The following is a 20512-nucleotide window of genomic DNA, read 5'->3' on the forward strand; positions in this document are numbered from 1 at the left end:
ACAGAGAAGGCAACTTTGGGGTTGACTTCTCCTTCCTGCTGCCTGGTGCTGGAACCAAATCATGAACATTTCACTGCAGGTGGGGTTCCCTCTGAGCTCTGGGAAACCAGGGGTTCCCTCATGGGAGCAGGAGCTCAAGAACTGTGTCCACCCTCAGACCACCTCACCCTGTGCCAGAGCAATGTGGGGAATAAGGGCATCCACCAGGGGTTATTCTTCACACAGACAAGCCCTGCTGGCATCTTCTCAGGTCTACTGGACAAAGCCAAAATAGATGGACAATTACTTTGTTTCTATTTTCAAAGGAAAACCAAAACCAAAACCCCTCCAAAACCCGAAGGTTTCGTAAACCAGACCTTGAGCTGCCGAAGTCTCAGCAGGTGAGATCATCTCCACCTGCCCTGGAAGCTGCCCTTAAGCTGGGCTCTTGTTTTTGCTCTTTGCCTGAGGTGGGTCACCAGTGAGCCCTGCCTGGCCTTGGCACCCACTGACCTTCCATGACCTGTGGACCAGTGTCCAGCATGACCTTGGCCATGTCCCCAGCCTGTGGCCAGCTCCTGTCATGAGCCTGCCCTGCTATCACCTGCAGCTCCCAGCTTCCCTGCCCTTTCACCTGATCTTCATTTTCCCTTCTTTCAAGGTTTTTTCCTTTGCTCCAGGAACGCTGAGTTCTCAGAGACTTCAAATTATGACTTAACGTCTGCCTGTAATGTGTTCCAGTTGCATTAATTTACAAGGAGAAAAAAACCCAGAGTCTGAAGTTCATGGTTGTTAATCAATTACCATCCTTGTGCAGCAGTCCTTGTTTTAGACAATCCCCTTTTAAGTTTTTAGACGTTTTCCTAATGTTGTGGTAACACACCAAAACCTGGGTTATGTTTTCAATGTCCTGAAATGCCATAAATGTACTCCTTTGTTATGTATGTGCTTAGACATAGGATCACCCTCATAAAACCCAGAAGCTGATGGATTGTCTAAGGAAATATTGTTGCAAAGCAAATTTCTCCCACTGAAACCCCCCCAAAAATGAAGTGCTTACATGCCTAAAGGTATTATTTGTTTGCTCCTTAAATCAATATTCTTCTTTAATCAATAATGTTTGCATTTTGATTTAACTCAGAGATTCCCATCAAGCTTGAGATATACCTGTGCTGTACAAGGATTCTTGAGAGGTCTCCTCTCCCTTGGTCTTTTAGAGCTTAGACAAGAGATGCATTTTTTTTACCTGAACAATACCCTGGGACAGGCTTCCTAGAAAGTGTGGTTGATGCAGTGACCCTGTCGTTGTTTAAGGAGCATTTGGATGACATCCATAACAATATGCTTCACTGTTTGATCAGCCCTGAAGTGCTTAGGCAGTTGGGTGAGATAAACATTGTAGGTCCCTCACAGCTGAAATATTCTATTCTATTCTATTCTATTCTATTCTATTCTATTCTATTCTATTCTATTCTATTCTATTCTATTCTATTCTATTCTGTTCTGTTCTGTTCTGTTCTGTTCTGTTCTGTTCTGTTCTGTTCCGTTCCGTTCCGTTCCGTTCCGTCCCGTCCCGTCCCATTCCATTCCATTCCATTCCATTCCATTCCATTCCATTCCATTCCATTCCATTCCATTCCATTCCATTCCATTCCATTCCATTCCATTCCATTCCATGGAAAGCAGTGAAACATAAGCAAAACATTGAAGCTAACAACTGAGCATGAAGAGTCCTAAACTGCTTTTAAAAACTTTCAAGTAAGTTCTTCTAAAGCAAAAGATAAACATCTTTTCTAGCATCTAATGATTCCACCTGGGTCATAGTTTGCATGCACTCATGTTGACTGTATAAATGTCTCTGACAGTTCTACTGTAGTGTTTTGGGAGTTTTTTGTTGTTGTTGGTTGGTTGGTTGGTTTTGTTTGGTTTGTTGGGTTTTTGTGGGGTTTGTTTGTTTGTGGTTTTTGGTGGTGTTTTTTCTTTGGTTTTTTTGGGTTTTTGTGGGGGGTTTTTTGGCTTTGTTTTTGTTGGGGTTTTTTTTGGTTTTTGGGTTGTTTTAGTTTTAGTTTTTGGGTGTTTGTTTTTGTTTTTGTTTTTAAATTCAGGGTTGTGTCAAAATATCTGGAGTTGTAGCAGCAAAGGATTTTTGGATGCTTAGGAATGCCTGACGTATGGACCCAGCATCATATGCTACAACTGCCTTCTGATTATTTGGGTGGAAAGAAGGTTGATGAGAAGAATCAGTGAAAATGAACTCTGTAAAAGCTCATAGGAGCCTGAGAAGGGAAATTAAATTGTATGGTATTTAGTAAAAAGTATAAACAGAGGGAAGGAAAGGATCCAGGGTGGAGCAAGATGATTATCTAATAAGGCTTATATATGCATGTAAATATTCCAGTTTCCAACTGTAATAGTTTTTAAATACCTTTCAGTATTTTAAGAGAGTGTTTTTTCTAGTGGTTTTAAAATTTTATTTTTTAATTTTGTTTTGTTTTAATTGATTATTATTTTTCCCATTTCTCCTGTATCTTTAAATATTAGTTTTCAAACCTTGGGGTACTTTGGACAGGACTTTTGGGATCCAGGGAAACTCTGCAGAAGTGTGTTAGCTGGCAAGAGCACAGCACTCATTTTTGGACAGCGTAAGTCCCAATCCCAAACCAAACTTTAACTCTTGCCACAGACAGCTGCCTTCCAAAGCTGCTGTATGAGCCTGCAAATGACACAGGGGAAAGGCAAAAGTGAAGGACCACATATATAATATTCATATGAAAGTAGGAGAAGTCATGCGGATGTGAATTAGAAGAAAGTACTGCTCAATAAAAATAAAAACAGGTTACTATAAGGTTCCAAGTAACAATAATGAGACCTGGATCCTTGTAGCTTAATGGTAGCTTCAGTGCAAGCTGGAGGAAATAGAAGTTAATACAAGATTGGATTTATTCAGACAACTACTATTTTGTCATCTGCTTGCTGTTTACCTTAGGTATTGACAGTATAACTCAAATTGCTATTGAATTTCTGTACCTCAGTGCAAACCTGGCAGTGATTGAGGTGCAGTAGACATCTAAAAAGATCCATGACTGATAGGCCTAAAGAGCTCTATATTCCTACAGCCTGCAATAGTGGTTTCTCCCATTCAGATTTGGAAACATTTTCATGGGTACCCAACCATTTACGAGCAAAAGATGAAAATTCAGGTCTGTACCTCCCACAACAAACATTCTGTTTGAAATTTGCAATAACCTGTGCAAGCACTGAGTATTACATAAATAGGACCAGGGATTTAATTTAGTATTATTTCTACCTGCCTGTCTCCCAGGCTGGAGCTCCCCTGGCAAAGGTTGCTTGACCTGGCCAAGATTAGTTGCTTGGGAAAGCAAATTTCCCTGTGCTGTCTTCAGTGATGGATAAGTTTTTTTCTAGAATGGAAAGACCACTTTGGCCAGAGGTGGCTTTCAGAGGCTTCACAGACCAACCTGGCTCCTCACAGCCCTCCAAAGGTGTGCCTGTAAGGCACATCAGGCTGAAATTAATTCCTTTGTCACAGAGCAAGAGATGCTTCAGTAGATATCTCAAAAATTACTTTCTTGGTTGTGAAAATAGGTGTTTTTGAAACTCTACTCATTCCTCACTTACTGAGTTTCATTTTCCTTTTGAAGTCTCCCCAGATTTTCCCTTAGGAAAGTCAATTTGTCCTTGCTATCTAACATCTCAAAGAAAAAATTGAATCCTCTACAAAAAGGGATTATTTAGGACACAGTTGATGGGTTGCTGCCAGTTGGTTGAGCATGGTGCTGACAATGCCAAGGTCACAGGTTTGATCCCTGTACAGGCCATGCACTTTAGAGTTGGACTGATGATCCTTGTGGGTCCCTCTCAACTCCAAATACTCTGATTCTGTGATAAAACTGAGTCCAGTGCAAACCTTGGCACTGACCACTGGGTGTTCATGCTGTCAGAAGGCAATTGCTACATTTATGTGAGACAGAGAATATTTTCAGGCAAAACTAGGAGGAAAAACATCCCTGTCACTGAACATACAAAAAGATAATGCATGTGAGGCCTTCCTGGAAATGTTTACACTTTTCACGGAAGACTATTTCTGTACACCTCCACAACACGAAAGCTTAAAAAAGTTGCTGAAATTTCACGTTTATCTTGGCAATGGTTTTTTCAAGACTGAATGCTGTAGTCACATCACATACTGTTAGACCTTGTTAGACTCAAACAGGCCTCTCATGTGATGCATTCCAGTGCTTTATATCAAAATATACCAAAAGACTGAGGTGGGGGCTGATATTTAAAGAGGTTAGGATTTATGATGTGCTGTAGATGCTCTCTTGGCATGTTCGCAGAGGATTGATTGCTCTCTTTTTGAGCAGAAAATTGCAAAGTGGTCTTATATGAATGATCTTTTATCTTTGAAAAGATAATTGTGAAATCTGAATGGTAGGTATTTTTTCTGCGTTTAACGTTATCCTTTCATAAAGCTGTCACTGTCTGGCACAGGATTTGTTCATCCTGTGTCTGGACAGAAACAATTCTGAGATGAGTTAAAAATATTTTACTGTGCAAACTCATTTAGTTTAAAAATAACTAGAGATTTCTTTTTGCTCAGGGACTCCAAAGTCTGAACAACCCTTAGCTGAACACTTGATGGACTTTAGAAGGGTGAGGTGGCTAGAGATGAGAGACAGCATTACACAGTGTAGAGGGTGCCTTTGCTATTTTGTAGGATTAGTGTCTGTGATTCACGTGCTGTAACTCTGATTACAGAGTTACATTAAAGAATTTACAGCAGCAAGCAATAGAATGAAAACCCTTGGAAAGCAGTGAGGAAGTTGTGACTATCTGTTACCAGTGAGGTAATGACTGCTCCTAAGGGCCAGAAATCTCTTTAACAGGCAGATATTAGGCTATTAAAAAACTGGTCTGGAAGAAACAGGCAGCACTCTTATCCAAGGAATAGTGACAAAGGCAGAACAGTGAGTAAAAGGATACTTCCTGAATTCAGCAGGGATGTCACAGGTGGGGATGAGATGCTTGCACTCACCTGAGCTCTGAAAGGGGATGAGCTGCCCAATCACACAGCTGGGCTTATCCAAAAGGTGCCTCCTTTATTAATCCTCATGCCTCAGAAGGGGAAGCATGTTCACCTCTAGGAGTTGCTTTGAATTAGCTTTCGCACCAGGGACTATATCCCAGAATTACAGAATATGCTGAGTTGGAAGGGACCCACAAGGATCATCAAGTCCAACTCAACCCAAGAATCACACCATGTGCCTGAGAGCATTGTGCAAATGCTGCTTGAACTCAGCCAGGCTTGGTGACCACTGCCCTGGGGAGCCTGTTCCAGTGCTCAGCCACCCTCTGGGTGAAGAACCTTTTCCTGATACCCAACCTAAACCCCCCCTTACACAGCTTCAGGCCATTTCCTTGGGTCCTGTCACTGTCACCACAGAGCAGAGATCAGTGCCTATCTCTGCTCTGCCCCTCACAAGGAAACTGTAACTGCAATGAGCTCTCCCCTCAGTGTCCTCCAGGAAAAACAGACCAAGTGACCTCAGCTGGTCCATGGAGCCTCCTATTTAGGCCTTCACCATCTTTGTGGCTTCCTCTGGACACTCCCCAATAGTTTTATATCTCTCTTTCATTGTGGCACCCAGAGCTGCCCCCAGCACTGGAGGTGAGGCTGCCCCAGAGCAGAGCAGAGCAGGACAATCCCCTCCCTTGCCCAGCTGATGCTGTCCCTGATGTCCCCAGGACACGGGTGGCCCTCCTGGCTGCCAGGGCACTGCTGGCTCATGTTCAACTTGCCATCAGTCAGGACCCCCAGGTCCCTTTCTGTGGCCCTGCTTTCCAGCATCGCATTCCCCAGTCTGTCTGCACATCCAGGGCTGCCCCATCCCCAGAATCAGAATCTGACTCTTGTCCTTTTTGAACTTCATATGGTTGGTCATTTCCCCGTCCTCTCATTTGTCGAGGTCTCTCCGCAGTCCCTCCCTGCTATTGAGGGAGTCACCAGCTCCTCACAGTTTTTTATTGTCTGTGAACTTGCTTAGTATCCCTTCAAGTCCTGCATCCAAGTAATTTATGAAGCTATGGGGGATGCATTTATCTACCTCCCAAAGAAGACAAGCCATCTTCTGCCCCACCTGCTTGGCTTCTGACATTTGGGAATTGCCTCCTCTTGTACCCCTAGAAGTTGGTGCTTAAAATGTGACCAGCAGTGACAGGCTCCAGCACTTGTAAAAGCATTTTCCTGGGGTCCCTTACTCACTGATTCCCTGAGCAGCCTGAAGTCTGCTCTCCTCATGTCCAGAGCTGAGGTTTTGCTGGTGCTTTTCCTTCTGTCAGAGATTTTAAGCCTGATTGCTACACAGTTGCTGTGGCAAAGACGGCCACCAATCCCCACTAGACAAACTCTTGTTTGGCAAGCAGCAAATCAAGGAGAGCATCTTTCCTAGCCAGCTCTCTTCATACCTGTATCATGAAGAGGTCATCCAGGTGTTCTACGAATCTTCTGGACCTGTTTCTGCCAGCTGTGTGGTGTTCCCAGCTAAGTTCCACCAAGTTGAAATCCCCCAGAAGAACAAGGGCAGTTGAATAAAGGTGTCTCTTAGTTCCTCAAGGAGTAATTCATCAGCACCCTTCTTCTGGCTGGGTGGTCTATAGCAGACTCCCATGATGACATCTGCATTGCTTGCCCCTTAATCCTTACCTAGAAGTCCTCAGCTGTGCCACTGACAACTGTGAGCTCCAGATGTTCCAGCCCTTCTGTGAGCAGAAAGTTAATACATGTGTGACCTTCCTGAAAATGTTTACACCTATGGTGAATGCAGCTTTCGCAGAAGGGTATTTTTCTGTAGCTCCCTGTATTACTAAGGTTAAAAAAAAGTGCACTGAAGTTTCATTTTTATCTTTCCAGCAGTGTCTCTCAGGTGAGAACTTTCAACACAGCACAGTTGGAAGAGGCAAAAAGCATGAGCCCCAGAGGTTGTCAGAATGATAGAATCACTGCGTGGCAGAAAGAAAAAAATCCATCACTCGAGTGATTGTTGAAAAATAAATTCAAGCTTCTCCCCTTAACCTACAGCTTGGTGGCTGGGTCTCAAGTCAGCTAAACCTGCCATTTATGTTTTGGGAACAGAGAAGATGCTTTGAATTGAGTCTGGAAAAACAGACAGTAATTGCCATTTCAATTTGTCTGCCCGTAAGCAGAAAAAATCAACTCACCAGACTTAGGACAAGCCACCTCTTCTTTATTTTTACTTCTTTCTTGCTGTTTGTTTTTGGTTTGGGTTGGGAGTTTTTGGTTTTGTTTTTTTTTTTTTTTTTTTTGGTTTGGTTTGGTTTGGTTTGGTTTGGTTTGGTTTTTTTTTTTTTTTGGGGGGGGGGGGTTGTTTGTTTGCTTAATCTATCCATCTCAGAGAAATCACTACTGCAATGTACTTTCAATCTGGTATGGACCCTGCTAAACAGCATCTATGCATCCTCCAGGTTCCCTAGAAATAGTGAAAAAATTAACAGAATCATAGAATCATTAAGGTTGGAAAAGGCTTCTAAGATCATTGAGTCCAACCTTGACCAAACACCACCTTGTCAACTAGACCACAGCATCAAGTGTCTCATCCAGTTCCTTCTTGGCCACCTGGGCACTGCTGGCTCCTGTTCAGTCACTGTCACCAGCACCCCCAGGCCCTTTTCCTGTGGGCAGCTTTCCAGCCACTCTGCCCCAGCCTGTGGCCCTGCCTGGGGTTGTTGTGAGCCAAGGGCAGGGCCCAGCCCTGGGCCTTGTTGAACCTCCCACCATTGGCCTCAGCCCATGATCCAGCCTGTCCAGATCCCTCTGCAGAGCCTTCCTGCCCTCCAGCAGATCAACACTCCCACCCAGCCTGGTGTCACCTGCAAAATGACTGAGGCTGCACTCAATCCCCCCATACAGGTCACTGATCAAGATTTTAAACAGAACTGACCCCAGGACTGATCCCTGGGGAACACCACTGGCCACCAGCTGGATGTAACTCCACGCACCATTAATCTCTGGTCCCAGCCACACAGCCAGGTTTTCACCCAGCACAGACTACACCTGTCAGAGCCATGGGCTGACAGCTTCTCCTGGAGAATGTTGTGGGAGCCACTATCAAAGGCTTTGATGACACCCACAGCCTTTCCCTTACCCACCAGGTGGGTCACTCTGCCAAAGGAGATCAAGTTGTTCAGACTGGACGTGCCTTTCACCAACCTCGGCAGCTGGAGCCTGACCCCCTGGATGTCCTGTACATGCTGTGTGAGGGCACTCAGGACAATCTGCTCCATAACCCTCCCCACTGCACTGAGGTCACATTGACGGGCCTGTAGCTCCCCAGATCTTCCTCTGACCCTTCTTGAAGACGGGCATCACACTGGCCAACCTCCAGGATGAATCATTTTCCTGTAATGACTCAAAATGACTATGACTTAAATCTTTACTATCACACAGGAAGAGTAGGACAGAAGATGGCACAAAGAAACTGAGCAAAAAGTTACATTCCGTGAAGTGATACAGCAGTGGAAATTGGTCTAATAAGATTTTCTAAAGCAGAAGTAAAATTTCTTGCTTTGGTAAGACTGCCCCTCATGCAGTTGAAATTAACTGCAAAGTTTTAAAGACCTTTTTACTTCTTCTGAGTGCTTAAGTGCACTGACATGGAACACTTACCATCTTTTGTGCATCTGCAGAATGTCAGACATACTCAGCTTCACTGCTCTTCCCTGACAATAAGAATGGCTCAAATAAACTTCCAGAAGTGCAGAACACTGGCATGGCCCTAGGGTTATGCCAGCAGACAACAGCATTAATAGAAACAAGGTGTCCTGGTCTCAGAAAAAGCAAAATTCTAAGTGAATAATGCCTTTTCCCTGCTCCTCTTTCTCATTTCATGTTAGAATGACAAAGGAGATGGGAGGTAATGCTGCACAATTAAGCATTAACTTCTTTAAGTCTGTAAGGCACTCAAGTACATACAAAATTTATTCCACTGGAAGGTGATGGAGAGGAGCTATGCCGGAAGCCCAAGGGGAGAATGCACATAACAGATACTAGTACTGTAAAATCGAGTACAAACCATAATACAAATAATGCAAGTAGATACAAATTCACCTCTACCAGAAGCCATGTCTGTTTCAGAGAAAAAAAAATAGATTTGGCATATAAGTATTCTCTTTCATTTGCAATGAATTCATGTCTTAATATTGGGGTTCTCTCTTGATTTTATCTCCATCTCTTGGTGTGAGAACAGCTGATGTAAAGCTTTTATTTGCAGCTGGCAGATGATGCAGTAAATAGCTTAAACCCTTGACATCACCAAAAGTGACAAATGTAATGAAACATCAGTACATGTCATCACAACAATGGATTGTGCATGAAAACATGACACTGAATACAAAGAACAAACCCAACAAGCAGCTAACTAAATTGGAAGTTGTCATGAAAATGGTCCTTGTCTTGTGTATAAATCTCCAATACAAATTTTCTGGTCCCTCTGAAAACACAGTAACTTCATGTTGCAGTAATTTGTTATGATTCAGCCTCTTTGACAGCAACTTGGCATTCAGGGGAAGAAAACAGAAGCTGTCACCATCTAATTGGATAAGAATTTTGTTCTTACTGTGTCTGCTGTGGTCACAAATATAACAAGGAAGGAAAAACACCACACAGACTGAAATACAAGCTCTTTGTAATAAAGACAGAACACATAACAGTGTCTGATCAAGGCTTCAACATCTTCTTCAGCATACCCATCCCTGTGAACAAAGAGCCAAAGATATGGTGAACACTGGCACACTGACAATCTTCATCAAGCTAATGGGGAGACAACGACTCTCATCTGGAAAGATGATGTGACTTCTGCATGAGAAAGAAGTACTGGTGTGTCTGCACCAACCTACTCTCACCTGAGCTCTTGGTTGTTAAGGGGAAATAGGAGTGATGCACCAACTTCCAGTGAATTTTTGTTTTATATCGTGTTTAAATATCTCTTGAATAAAACATACTCTCTGACCTTCCTCAGAGGGAACAGGCCGGCTGCCTCTGGATAATCCTTCATGGCACTTTCATTTCAATGTAATTAACAAAGTTGCCCCCTGTGCAAACATGGCCCTTGCTGTTTAAACACTCATATGACTACACAGTCCTAAAGTTCTGTTCCCACTGAATGGAATGTTTAGTTTCATCAAAACAGAATTAGGTAAATGCTGACTTGTGACTTGTTTCACACCCTTTGTTATTGCTTTTTTCTCACCTGCCTTCTACACCTTTTGTCAGCACAGAAAGATTAGGGATGACTCCCCAAATGATACACAAGTCAACTGCAAAGGAGTCAAAAGTGTGTATCACTGACCTCTTTGTCTATCCTGAACATGCTTCCCCTTCTTTAAGGTGAAACAACTACTTTTGCTTGCTTGTTTTGTGAACCTGTGTTTCAGCAGAGAGTTGAAATCCCTATTCAAAACTGCAGGAACTTTAAAACATTCCAGAGGTTTTTCAGTGGATGAACAGCGGGGAAAGCAAGACAACAGCCTAAAAACACCTTTATAAAAAACTAATTTTGTTTTTAATATTCTGTGTCCTGTTCTCTAGGTTAGACTATGCGTTTGGTAAACCTGGTCATCCAAGCATTCATGAAAAAGTGACAGTAGGTTGAGCATTATTAACAGAGCTATAAATGCTTAGTTAGTTGACAGGACTGAGCATGTATCAACAGCTCAGTAACTGCACACAGCTTTGAGGCTTACCACTGCATCAGCTGTGCCTTTATCTCAGTGTGCACAGAGGCTGTGGCAGCATTTGCTGTGTCTTTAATTCCTCCACAATCATTGAGTTGCCAGCTCCATTCATGAGCTGAGGGAGTGAAAAATACTTTGCACTGAGGACCAGACACATTTAAGGAGGAAGCCATTTATATCAACGAGTAAAATATTCTGTATTTTCTTTGTTTCTCTCAGAAGATGTGAGGGGGAAAGAAACATCATTAATAGCATGTGAAATATATAAAAGATGTTAAACGTTTTTCATCTGGCCCACTTACACTGCTGCCTACTTCCCAGGAGAAACTGATGCATCAAAGAAAACATCTTGCCATTTACTTCAGTTTGCTTGCCTTCATCAGAGCCCAAGCTACACCACTTCCAAATTTATTACACTGTTTTTGAAATTAAGACAGGAAATGAGCTTTCCTCAATACGGACTGTAGCATTGTGCTTTTTTTTTTTTGGGGGGGGGGTACAGTCTAAAAGTATTTCAAATGCTTTGCTGGTCACTTTGTACTAGAGAAGGAATTTTGTAAAGAGAAAATAGTTCCATCTTACACACTGATTTATATCTTAAGTAAAGATTTTCTCCTTTTTTTGGTAAACAATTTGGAAAGTTACGCATTACAACAATTTTCTCAGTATCTTTTTTTTCATACAGTAATGTGCTAAGATTGCCAGGAAAACAACTCATCTTGAAAAATACAGTAAATTCATACAGAGAAACAGCAAGATAACAATTAAAATTCTACTCTGGTAGAAATGAGCTCAAATCCTAAGCAAAATAACAGGACCAACTGCAGTGAAGGCATAAGCATGTCTTACATCCTAAATATAATTTATTTTAATGTTAAAAAATAATTGCAGGTCTTTCAGGGGTTTTCTGAAACTCAGAGAGGAAACTGAAAATATTTTGAAATTACTTAAACTTGATAAAAGAAACTGTAGCTAAGAATTCCATTGTATTTCTTCATGCAAACTGATACCATCATATGACTTACATTTGTTGACCAAACCCAAAGCCATTTTCAATTTCAACAGAAATGTTTTTATCTTCTTAGTTAATTTTTATTATCCAGGTAAATGCTCATCTGCAAATAATGAGTTTTTGAAAAATAAATGAAACTGGGTCACTGCAAAGTCATCAGGGACTCTGGGGATGGGTAATGTGATACTGTGCCTTTTATATCCAAGTTGTCAGTTTAAATCCAGTCTAGGCCAGCAATGACTGGAGCCTACTGCCACATGCTTGTTACGTGTAACAGGTTAGTAGACTTGGTTCGTTTTGCAGTGAACAAACAACATTTCTCTCTGGTTTTGTGAAACTGTCACTGAAAACTAAACCATGCTGTGTCACAGAATCACAGAACTATTGGCAGGCACCTCTGGAGGTCATCTGGTCCAATCCCTCTGCTCAAGCAGGGCCACGTCCAGGTGACTTTTACGTATCTCCAAGGGAGACTTCAAAAGCTCTCTGGGACAATTTGTTCCAGGGCTCAGTCACTTTCACAGTAAAAGTTTCACGATACTCACAGTGACTGCCCATGTCTCCATGTGTGCCCATTGCCCCTTGGTCCTGTCCTCAAAAGATCCTGGCTTTGCCTTCTTTGCACCTTCCCTCTCCCAATACCAATTCACATCAACAAGGTGCCTTTGAGCCCACTCTTCTTCATGCTGAACACTGCTAACTTTCTCAGACTCCCTGTGTATGTCATATGCTCCAGTCCTTTGTCAGTGGCCCTTTGCTGGACTTTCTCCAGTATGTCCATGTCTTCTCTTCAGCCGGAGCCCACTACTGGACAGAGCACTCCACACACATCTCACCAGTGCTGAGGTGAGGGCAAGGATCACCTCTCTGGACCTGCAGGCAACACTCCTTCTAACGCAGTCCAGAATAACTTCTTTGCCAAAATAACACACTGCTGGCTCGCGTTCCACTTGGTGTCCACCAGGACTTTGTTCTCTGCCTTAGACACTGGTATGGTTAGTGTGAGCCTCTGAGATCAGTGATACCTCTCTGTGAAATACTGGGTCTTCCATTCAGATTGGGCACACAGCAGGAATAAGATGTGTGAAATTGCTGAATATAAGGAAAGCTGACTTCTCTCAGTGCAGGGCTAATATAAACAAATGCGCAACAGTCCAACTGACTGATCACTTTTCAAATAAGCTACAAAAACCTGAAGTAGTTAACATAGTGCAAGGCAGTATGAAGAGATTTACTGCAGATACACTCTCAGAAGTTCATGTAACAAAGAAATGTTCTGTTTACAAAGAGGCTTCTAGGCTTGTGCATTTTTTATACAATGTATGTTCAAATTTAAGGTTTGATTTTGCAGAGTAGCAATGTTTATTGCAAATATGTAGTTCAAGTGTTTACGCTACCACATCTTATTGCATCACTACTGTGATACCTCAAGATAAGACTTTATAAATAAACTGACTTATGGCTGCCTGCATAACTAATTGTATTCATGCCCGCTACGGCATGTGGACATACATTTTCTGAAAGAAAAAAAAAGTTCATTTCATTGCTTTATCACTTCGATTTTAATTAAGTATTGAATGATGCTTTTACTTCAAGCTATCAGTTTACTACTTCAATTTTATTATTCTTTAACATGTATTGCATATCTTCTCTCCATCTCAGAAGACACTTCTATGACATTTGAATTTTATACCCAGGAAGGACCGAAGAGGACCGTTCTACAGGAGACATTCCTGCCCTTTCATTGCTACTACAAAAATATTTTTGTGGAACTCATTACACAAGGCCGCATCCATTGAACTCGATTATCTCCTTATTTAAAAAAACACCAACACCACAACCTTCAAAATTACTGGAATTTTATTTGCCTCAGGCTTATGACTTGCAACCAAAGACATTGTGCAAAGAAAGCAAAGATTAAGTACACTTTAGGGAAAAGGTGATAACCCACATTGGTAACATAGAAGATCAGTCTGATGAAAGAAGCCATACGTTACACTATATAGATTGCAATATTCAATAGCATTTTAAAACCAACTTCTTTAATAGAGGAAAAAAAAAAGTTAAGCAAAGTTTACAGTAGACATAAATTTGATACAATTCAAAAAAGCCTTTTTCTGAAGATCATCAAGCGTAAAGTGGAAAAACGTATATGGGGCAAGATGTATGAAAGCTAACTATTGAACATTCATAAGCTATTAAACAAAGTCGCATATATGTACCACAGTGTAAAAAACCAATACAGGACAAATAAAAAATTTGAAAACTGCCTGATGAAAAATAAAATAACCAGTGGTTTTTAACGACTTCTCCTGGTTATCAATGCTACAAAAGACTTTTTTTTTGTTGTTGCCTTTCTGATGCCACTGAAAAAAAACCTTATCAAACCATAAAACCAGGCACAATCAAACCATTACCAAGTCAAAACCAGCCCATAGAAATATACTATCAACCCACATTTTCCCTCAAAAGGTTTCCCTGTTGTTTTTTGAGGCCCATTTGGTCACAATATGTTACATTTTCTTGCCTTTTTTACACCATGATATCATATGTTTGTCTGGCACTATCCTAAAGCTAATTTATAGAGAATGAGAATACAGAAACAACCTGATGTCTATTTGACAAAAAGAGTTCACTGGGTGTAAAATAGGAGAAAAGAGAAGAGAAGGGGAAGGGGTCAGTTCTGCCAAGAAAATAAACCCTATGGATCACTCATCATCACTTCCGCTTGCTTCCGACTGGTCCTAGAGGTAAGAGACACAAGACAAGTCAGAAATTCTTTCCAGCTATTCTGTGGAATTTGTTAAAGAAGGAAAAATAAAAGGAAGTAGGAGGAAGAAATATGACAATTAAACTGACAAATCAAGATAGCCTGAAGAAAGGTTACTGTGTTATCTAGTATTTGTCTTTCATGAAATTTCATCTAATTGCTGTAGACTTCTTTAGAGAGGAAAGACAGAGAGTCAGGAAACACCAGCTCTTTCTTTCTATCCAGACATTTAAAAACAACTGGGAAGACATTTATTTTCTTTTGCTGCAATAATAGAAGCACTCACTAAAAAAAAAAAGGTAAAAAATAATCAAGCTGTAGGTTTTTCATCTGTGGACAAAAGTGAACAGACCATGAGACTTAAAGGTTCAATGAATGTAGGAACAGCTCGAAGAAATAAGATCCAAACTTCTCAGACTTCTTGTCTTCCAGCACTGGGACCAGATCTCATAAGTGCACTCAGATACAGTTAACACCCCCACCCAATTCTCTCAGGATGATCACTACAAGTTAAATATGTGCTTAAGCATGAATAGTTGAAAATTCTGACAGCAAGCAGGACAGGGCAGAGATGCAATCACTGCAACCACTTCCACAGTCTCACTGAACAAAACTTACATTTTCATCTTGATCCTCATCACTATCATCATCACTCACGACAGGCTTGGCTTTTGCTCTGCTTTGCCTCTTCTTGCCTTTTCCTTTCTCCCGACCTTTTTCATCCTTCTTATTTAACTTGATTTTGACTTTCACTGATTTCGCTGCAAGAGGTTTAACAGCCTACATTAATGTAACATTCACTTATCAACTTTAAATGCTGTCTCTTGTTCACAGAAATTCACCTCTGCTAGCAGCCTGGAAACGCATTCCCCTATGACTTTATATGGACTGTGGAACAACAAAGCAAGAGGTATTTGCTTTTTTTTCTCTTGTTTTTAATAGTTTCAACAGTTATATATATTAAACTATAAAGAATGATTTTAAGCTAAGCACATGCAGCTTCTTTTCATTCTCAGAATACATGCTGTGTACAGACAGTACATGGTCCTGTGAGAAGACAGACATTTAAAAATAATTTCTTCCTTACCACAGAAATGTTTGGCCTTTGTATAAACAGACTGTTTCTGTATTTTAAAGTAGAGAAATGCTGTGTGGAGGTTACTGGTGAATTTTGAGTAGATACCTTTCTAAAGAACATGTTACTCTGATTCCATAATATCCACTCATTTCTCAATGAGCTACTGAAGTTGCATGCTTAGCACACATATGTGACACACTTGGAAGGATAGCTCAGGGCCAAGTACTATAGCTTCTGTAACCAGAGAAAAGGGGTAGCTGGAATTTGGATAGATGTACTGGATTGGCATGGAGTGCAATGAAAGAATCCATCCTTTTCCACTCCACCACTTTTCCAAATCTACAGGGATTTAATGAGTGTTCTGAAACAATCAGGGTTTTACATAGTTCTTTGTCACACTGAAGAGTGTTTTCAACATCATCTGATTCTTAACCATGTGCTGAACTTGGTGTGTCACATCATGCCTGAAGGTTGACCACTTGCTGATGAAGACTGTCTCTAGCCTTTCCAGCCACCTCCATTTACAAACAGCATGAACAGGCCCTGAAGGGCTTATAAACAATTATGGATGCCCACAAAGCACCTCAGTGATTTGTTTCTGGCTTAAGAATTGTTTAAATAGAAGTAAGCCAGAACACCCAGCTGAAAGACCAAAACAATGTTACAGCCAAGCAACCTTAGTAAGAAACTACTTCCAGCAATGGGAAACAGAACCTTATAATCAGTCTCCATGCAGAAGCAACAAAACCTGCTCTTCCATCCCCAGATTTATCTCCTTGTCAATTATCTAGCAGGGGACTCACATTCTGATTCCGATTCCTCTTCTTCATCTTCTTCTTCATCATCATTGCTTTCATCCTCACTTTCTTCTTCTTTGGCTATCTTCTGTCGTGCACTTTTGAACACAGACTGAAGAACAATGGAATCCTCATAGATCTACAGTACAGGAACAAATCTCTGTCAGAACCATGAAGTCAAGCAAAATCAGAAATTCACAGCACAGACATAAATTTCCAGTGCAAGTCTAAAGAGTACATGGCCTTTTCAAATACCAAGTAATAATGTCTGTTGCATGAATTGCACAGGAAATGCCAGCATTAATTCTTCATGCTCTAAATGAAGAAATTTGTCAGTAGCGAGCTGCAAAGAAACAATTCTTACGACGTATTACATCTATAATATCTAGTTAATGTTTTTCTTATTATTTCTACTACCACAGGAACTATTGTGTATTTTCATCAGATCGTAACACCCTTGAAAACCTGCCAAAGGAACAGACTTCAGCAGTAAGCACCTTAATTAAAACATGGGTTATCATCTGGCAATACAGTTAATAATGACAAATGGCTAACCCTCATCTAATTATCTTTAGGCTTTTTCTGAAATCCAAAGAGGTACAAGGAAAAAAATTTATCCCAAGCAGCTCATCACTTCCTTCCTCTCAGATCTAAAAAGACTAGGGCTTGCTCTAAATTGAACATGTGTTCTCAAACATTCTGTAATATCCAAAGTATCTTGGGTATATCAGATTTTCTCTTCAACCTCCAGCACGACTGGACTCTCAAGAGTGACTGCTTTTGGCTTGTAACAGAATTCTTAGATCAACACAGTAAAAATCTCATTGTGTTGGCTGAGTATCTGATCCTTTGTCATCACCTGAACAAATGATCTTGTGCAGTTTGTTTTCTGAAACATCAGAAGACAAGCACTGCACAACTCAGCACAGAACAATTAAGAATAATTACTAGGAGAGTACAGAGTCACAGACTGCATTTGATTTTATCATCATCATCATCTACCTTGGCTGTCTGTCATTCTACTCCTCTGGTTAAATGACACACTTTCTTGTATAAAGGGACACTAGGTATTTGTGAAAAAGATAATGGAAGGATTTTTGACTGTCATTATGCAGTCTGTATGCTAAACGTGATAGAAGTGCTCTAATACATTGTAGGTTCAACAAATGGAATTAGAAAAAGTTTTTTCAGAATACTTAACATGAAATACCTAATTCCTTCTTTTTTCAGTTGACCACCAAGTGCTTTTTGTAAAAAACTGCCTTTCACTGTGGATTGTTCCCCACTCTGTAAGCTCCTCTGTGCTTTTTGTTTAGAGATGTTTGACTGTTTTCAATCATGGCAAATTTTTCTTATATCTATTATCTATAAAAATGTATCATGAATGTTTTGAGAAGGCTGCTCTCCTTAAGACATTAGTAAGCTGTGGGACTCCAGAACTTCCTTCCTTATAGTCCAATAACAACTGACTTTCTCTTATACCTACTTTTTTTAAGTCAGCTATTAATAGAACCTGCCAAGTTCCTCTTGAGAACTATTTATTTTTCATATACATAAACCTAGCATATATAATTGTTCTTAGGAATGGTTCTTTCAACTAACCTTCTGTTCTTTCTCACAAAAACACTTTTCTAAGTAAAAAAAAAAAAAATTTAAAAAAAAAATTCAATTCAAGACCGGTACAACATTTTATTTTTTAATGCTGGCCACTACATTTTTAGCGCATCAATGTGACCCAGACTTTCAAAAAGTTCCCCAATGAAATACAGGGGTTTCAAAAATCATTTTAACCTTCTTTATGTGGTAATTTACTTGTAATATTCCTATCTATTTTGATACACAAAATACCTATGGGGCTGCTTCATGAAAAGCTGTGCAAATAGAAATTTTATTATTTTGACAGAAACCCAATTCCAAGAGGTTTCAAAAAAATCAAGCAACAATGACAGTAGAACTTTCTTCAAAAAGGGAGAAGCAATGACAAAAGAACTTCACAACAAATTACAACCATTCTTGAGAAATCTTCTGTTTGAAGAGACACACAAGCATTTTTAACCCTGTACACATCTGTGTGTCATTTGACTATTATAACATGAAAAGCTTTTCAAAACACTGAGGTTTCATTGAGGACAAAAGCCTTAACATATAAAGTCATTCTATCCCTGAAAATCCTGAATAAGCTTCCATCTCAGAAGGAACTGCTTTGCTCCAAGGAAAAGTAGAGTGCACCACACTAACAGAACACTTGAAGTTCACTGTGTGCTTAAACAACTACCTGAATTAGCCCTTTTGTTTTGAGTGCACACACAAATAATCTAAGTCAATTGGCATGTCAGAGCAAAGGTAGATCAGAACTAAAACAAAGAACACAAGGTGTCAAGGAAGCCTGGAAAACTGGAGGAATACTGCAGATATGTCCTGCGACTCGGGGGAAATCAAAATGAACAGTGTGAGAACTTTACAGAAAAAAAAAGAAAAGAAGGAAAAAAAAAAAGAAGAAAAAAATCTTAGATACACATTACTTGGCCTTCATGATATAAAAAGTAATATTAGTTTGGGTAATTAATGTTGGTTCATTGGAACACAAAATAATACTATACCACATATGTCAACATATTAGGTTATTTCCAAACAGAGTAGCAATATCTACTAACACTTCTATACACTCACGATTACTGCTCTCAATTCTACCATCTCTGCCTATGAAGAGACCAGTTTTCCATAAGCAGGCTGAGTCATTGTGTTGTAAATAATTTTTATATTTTTCCCATTCCACTACTAGTTTTTCATCAGCTCTTTTTATCTCCTCTACTAACTTTTACCATTTTTTGAAGTCTCAGTTATACTTTTTGTTATCAACTTTCCTCCACTTTTTCCCCCTCTTGTTATAATTAGATACTTACAGCCATTTTACTGCTCTATGAATAAGCAGCAAGCTGAAAATTTACATCTGGACATGTAGCAAAATTTTGTCCCAAGCATTCTATCATACTTAATTTACTTTTAAAAATATTTTCAGCTGATTTATTTGTAGTTGTTTCCATGTAACTGAAGACAGTAAGAAAATCACATGTACATATTACAGAAAACATTTTTTCTATGTCTTGATATCAAAAATAATCAATCACTAAATGATGAACTGAATCCAACAATTCTTCGTAATAAACTCCATACTCATTTTTAATTCTCAAAATTTAACATAAACCCCCCAATTTAGCTAAATGTTATCACTAATGTTTAGAAATTTTAAGAAAACATTCAGTATTGGCAGCATCATCCTTCAGCTTACTTTTATTCAAGCTTCAAATAACATCTTTTTTTATCTCTTGCATGTTACGGAAGTTGTCTAGTTGTCTTTATGGTCTCTGCTTCAACTGAATATTGTGTTTGCATCACACTTTTTGGATCTCATCTATAAAAATAATCAACCAAGACTGTGTTTCACTGTATTGTGAGACAACTTTCTCATCTGTCAGCCCGATTTCATAGTCTTTCCTTTTGTATCAGCACCCTGCTCTGAATTCTGAGCCCAATCATGTGTGCAAAACATCTGTTTGAGATGAGTTTGCCTTCCAAACCTGAGACTCATCTGGGATGTATTCCTACAGTTTCTTACAAGGGACACTGACCTTACAACAATTAAAAAAAAAATAAAACAGAGCCTTCAGAGGGTGAAAAACTTCATAAATACATCTTTACTGATGGACAATCTTGAATTTTTATCTTCCATTAGCAGAACTAAAAAGCTTTCTATGATGTATTTTCCTCCACATCCTGTCCTAGAGCTGGACTGTTACATCTTCTACTTCTGTGATCTACTGCGGAAAACCCAAACTGATGCATCATTCCACACACTGCCCTTCACCACAGATTCAAATAGTCTTGCTGTACCTTTAAAGTACACACAGGTCAGAAAAATCTGATCTCAGAATCAGCGCTAAAAACAAATTTTCTGAAAATTTTCACAATGCAGCAGTGAATTCTGGATTCTGAAAATGTGGACATTTTTCTCTACTTGAAGTAGGACTTGAAACAGATAGTCCATATACAAAATAGTAATTATAATCAACAAGCACTAAAAACATTAGATAGGGGAAACCTGTATG

General features: G+C 39.9%; 1 protein-coding gene across 1 annotated transcript in view; it reads right to left on the minus strand.

The window, feature by feature from the left end:
• Positions 1–13603: 13603 nt before the first annotated feature.
• Positions 13604–20512, minus strand: part of SMARCA2 (SWI/SNF related, matrix associated, actin dependent regulator of chromatin, subfamily a, member 2) — a 119696-nt gene continuing 112787 nt past the window's right edge. The window contains exons 32-34 of the mRNA XM_066180705.1: positions 16413–16545; positions 15150–15292; positions 13604–14505 (exon numbers count right to left, since the gene is read on the minus strand). Of these exons, the coding sequence (XP_066036802.1) occupies positions 14470–14505; positions 15150–15292; positions 16413–16545 (312 nt within the window). The 3' untranslated portion in view covers positions 13604–14469. The remainder of the gene's footprint in view (positions 14506–15149; positions 15293–16412; positions 16546–20512) is intronic.

The sequence above is a fragment of the Chamaea fasciata genome, unplaced genomic scaffold (assembly GCF_029207755.1).
Source record: "Chamaea fasciata isolate MVZ Bird 193981 ecotype frontalis unplaced genomic scaffold, bChaFas1.0.hap1 SCAF_4, whole genome shotgun sequence".
Classification (NCBI taxonomy): Eukaryota; Metazoa; Chordata; class Aves; order Passeriformes; family Sylviidae; genus Chamaea; species Chamaea fasciata.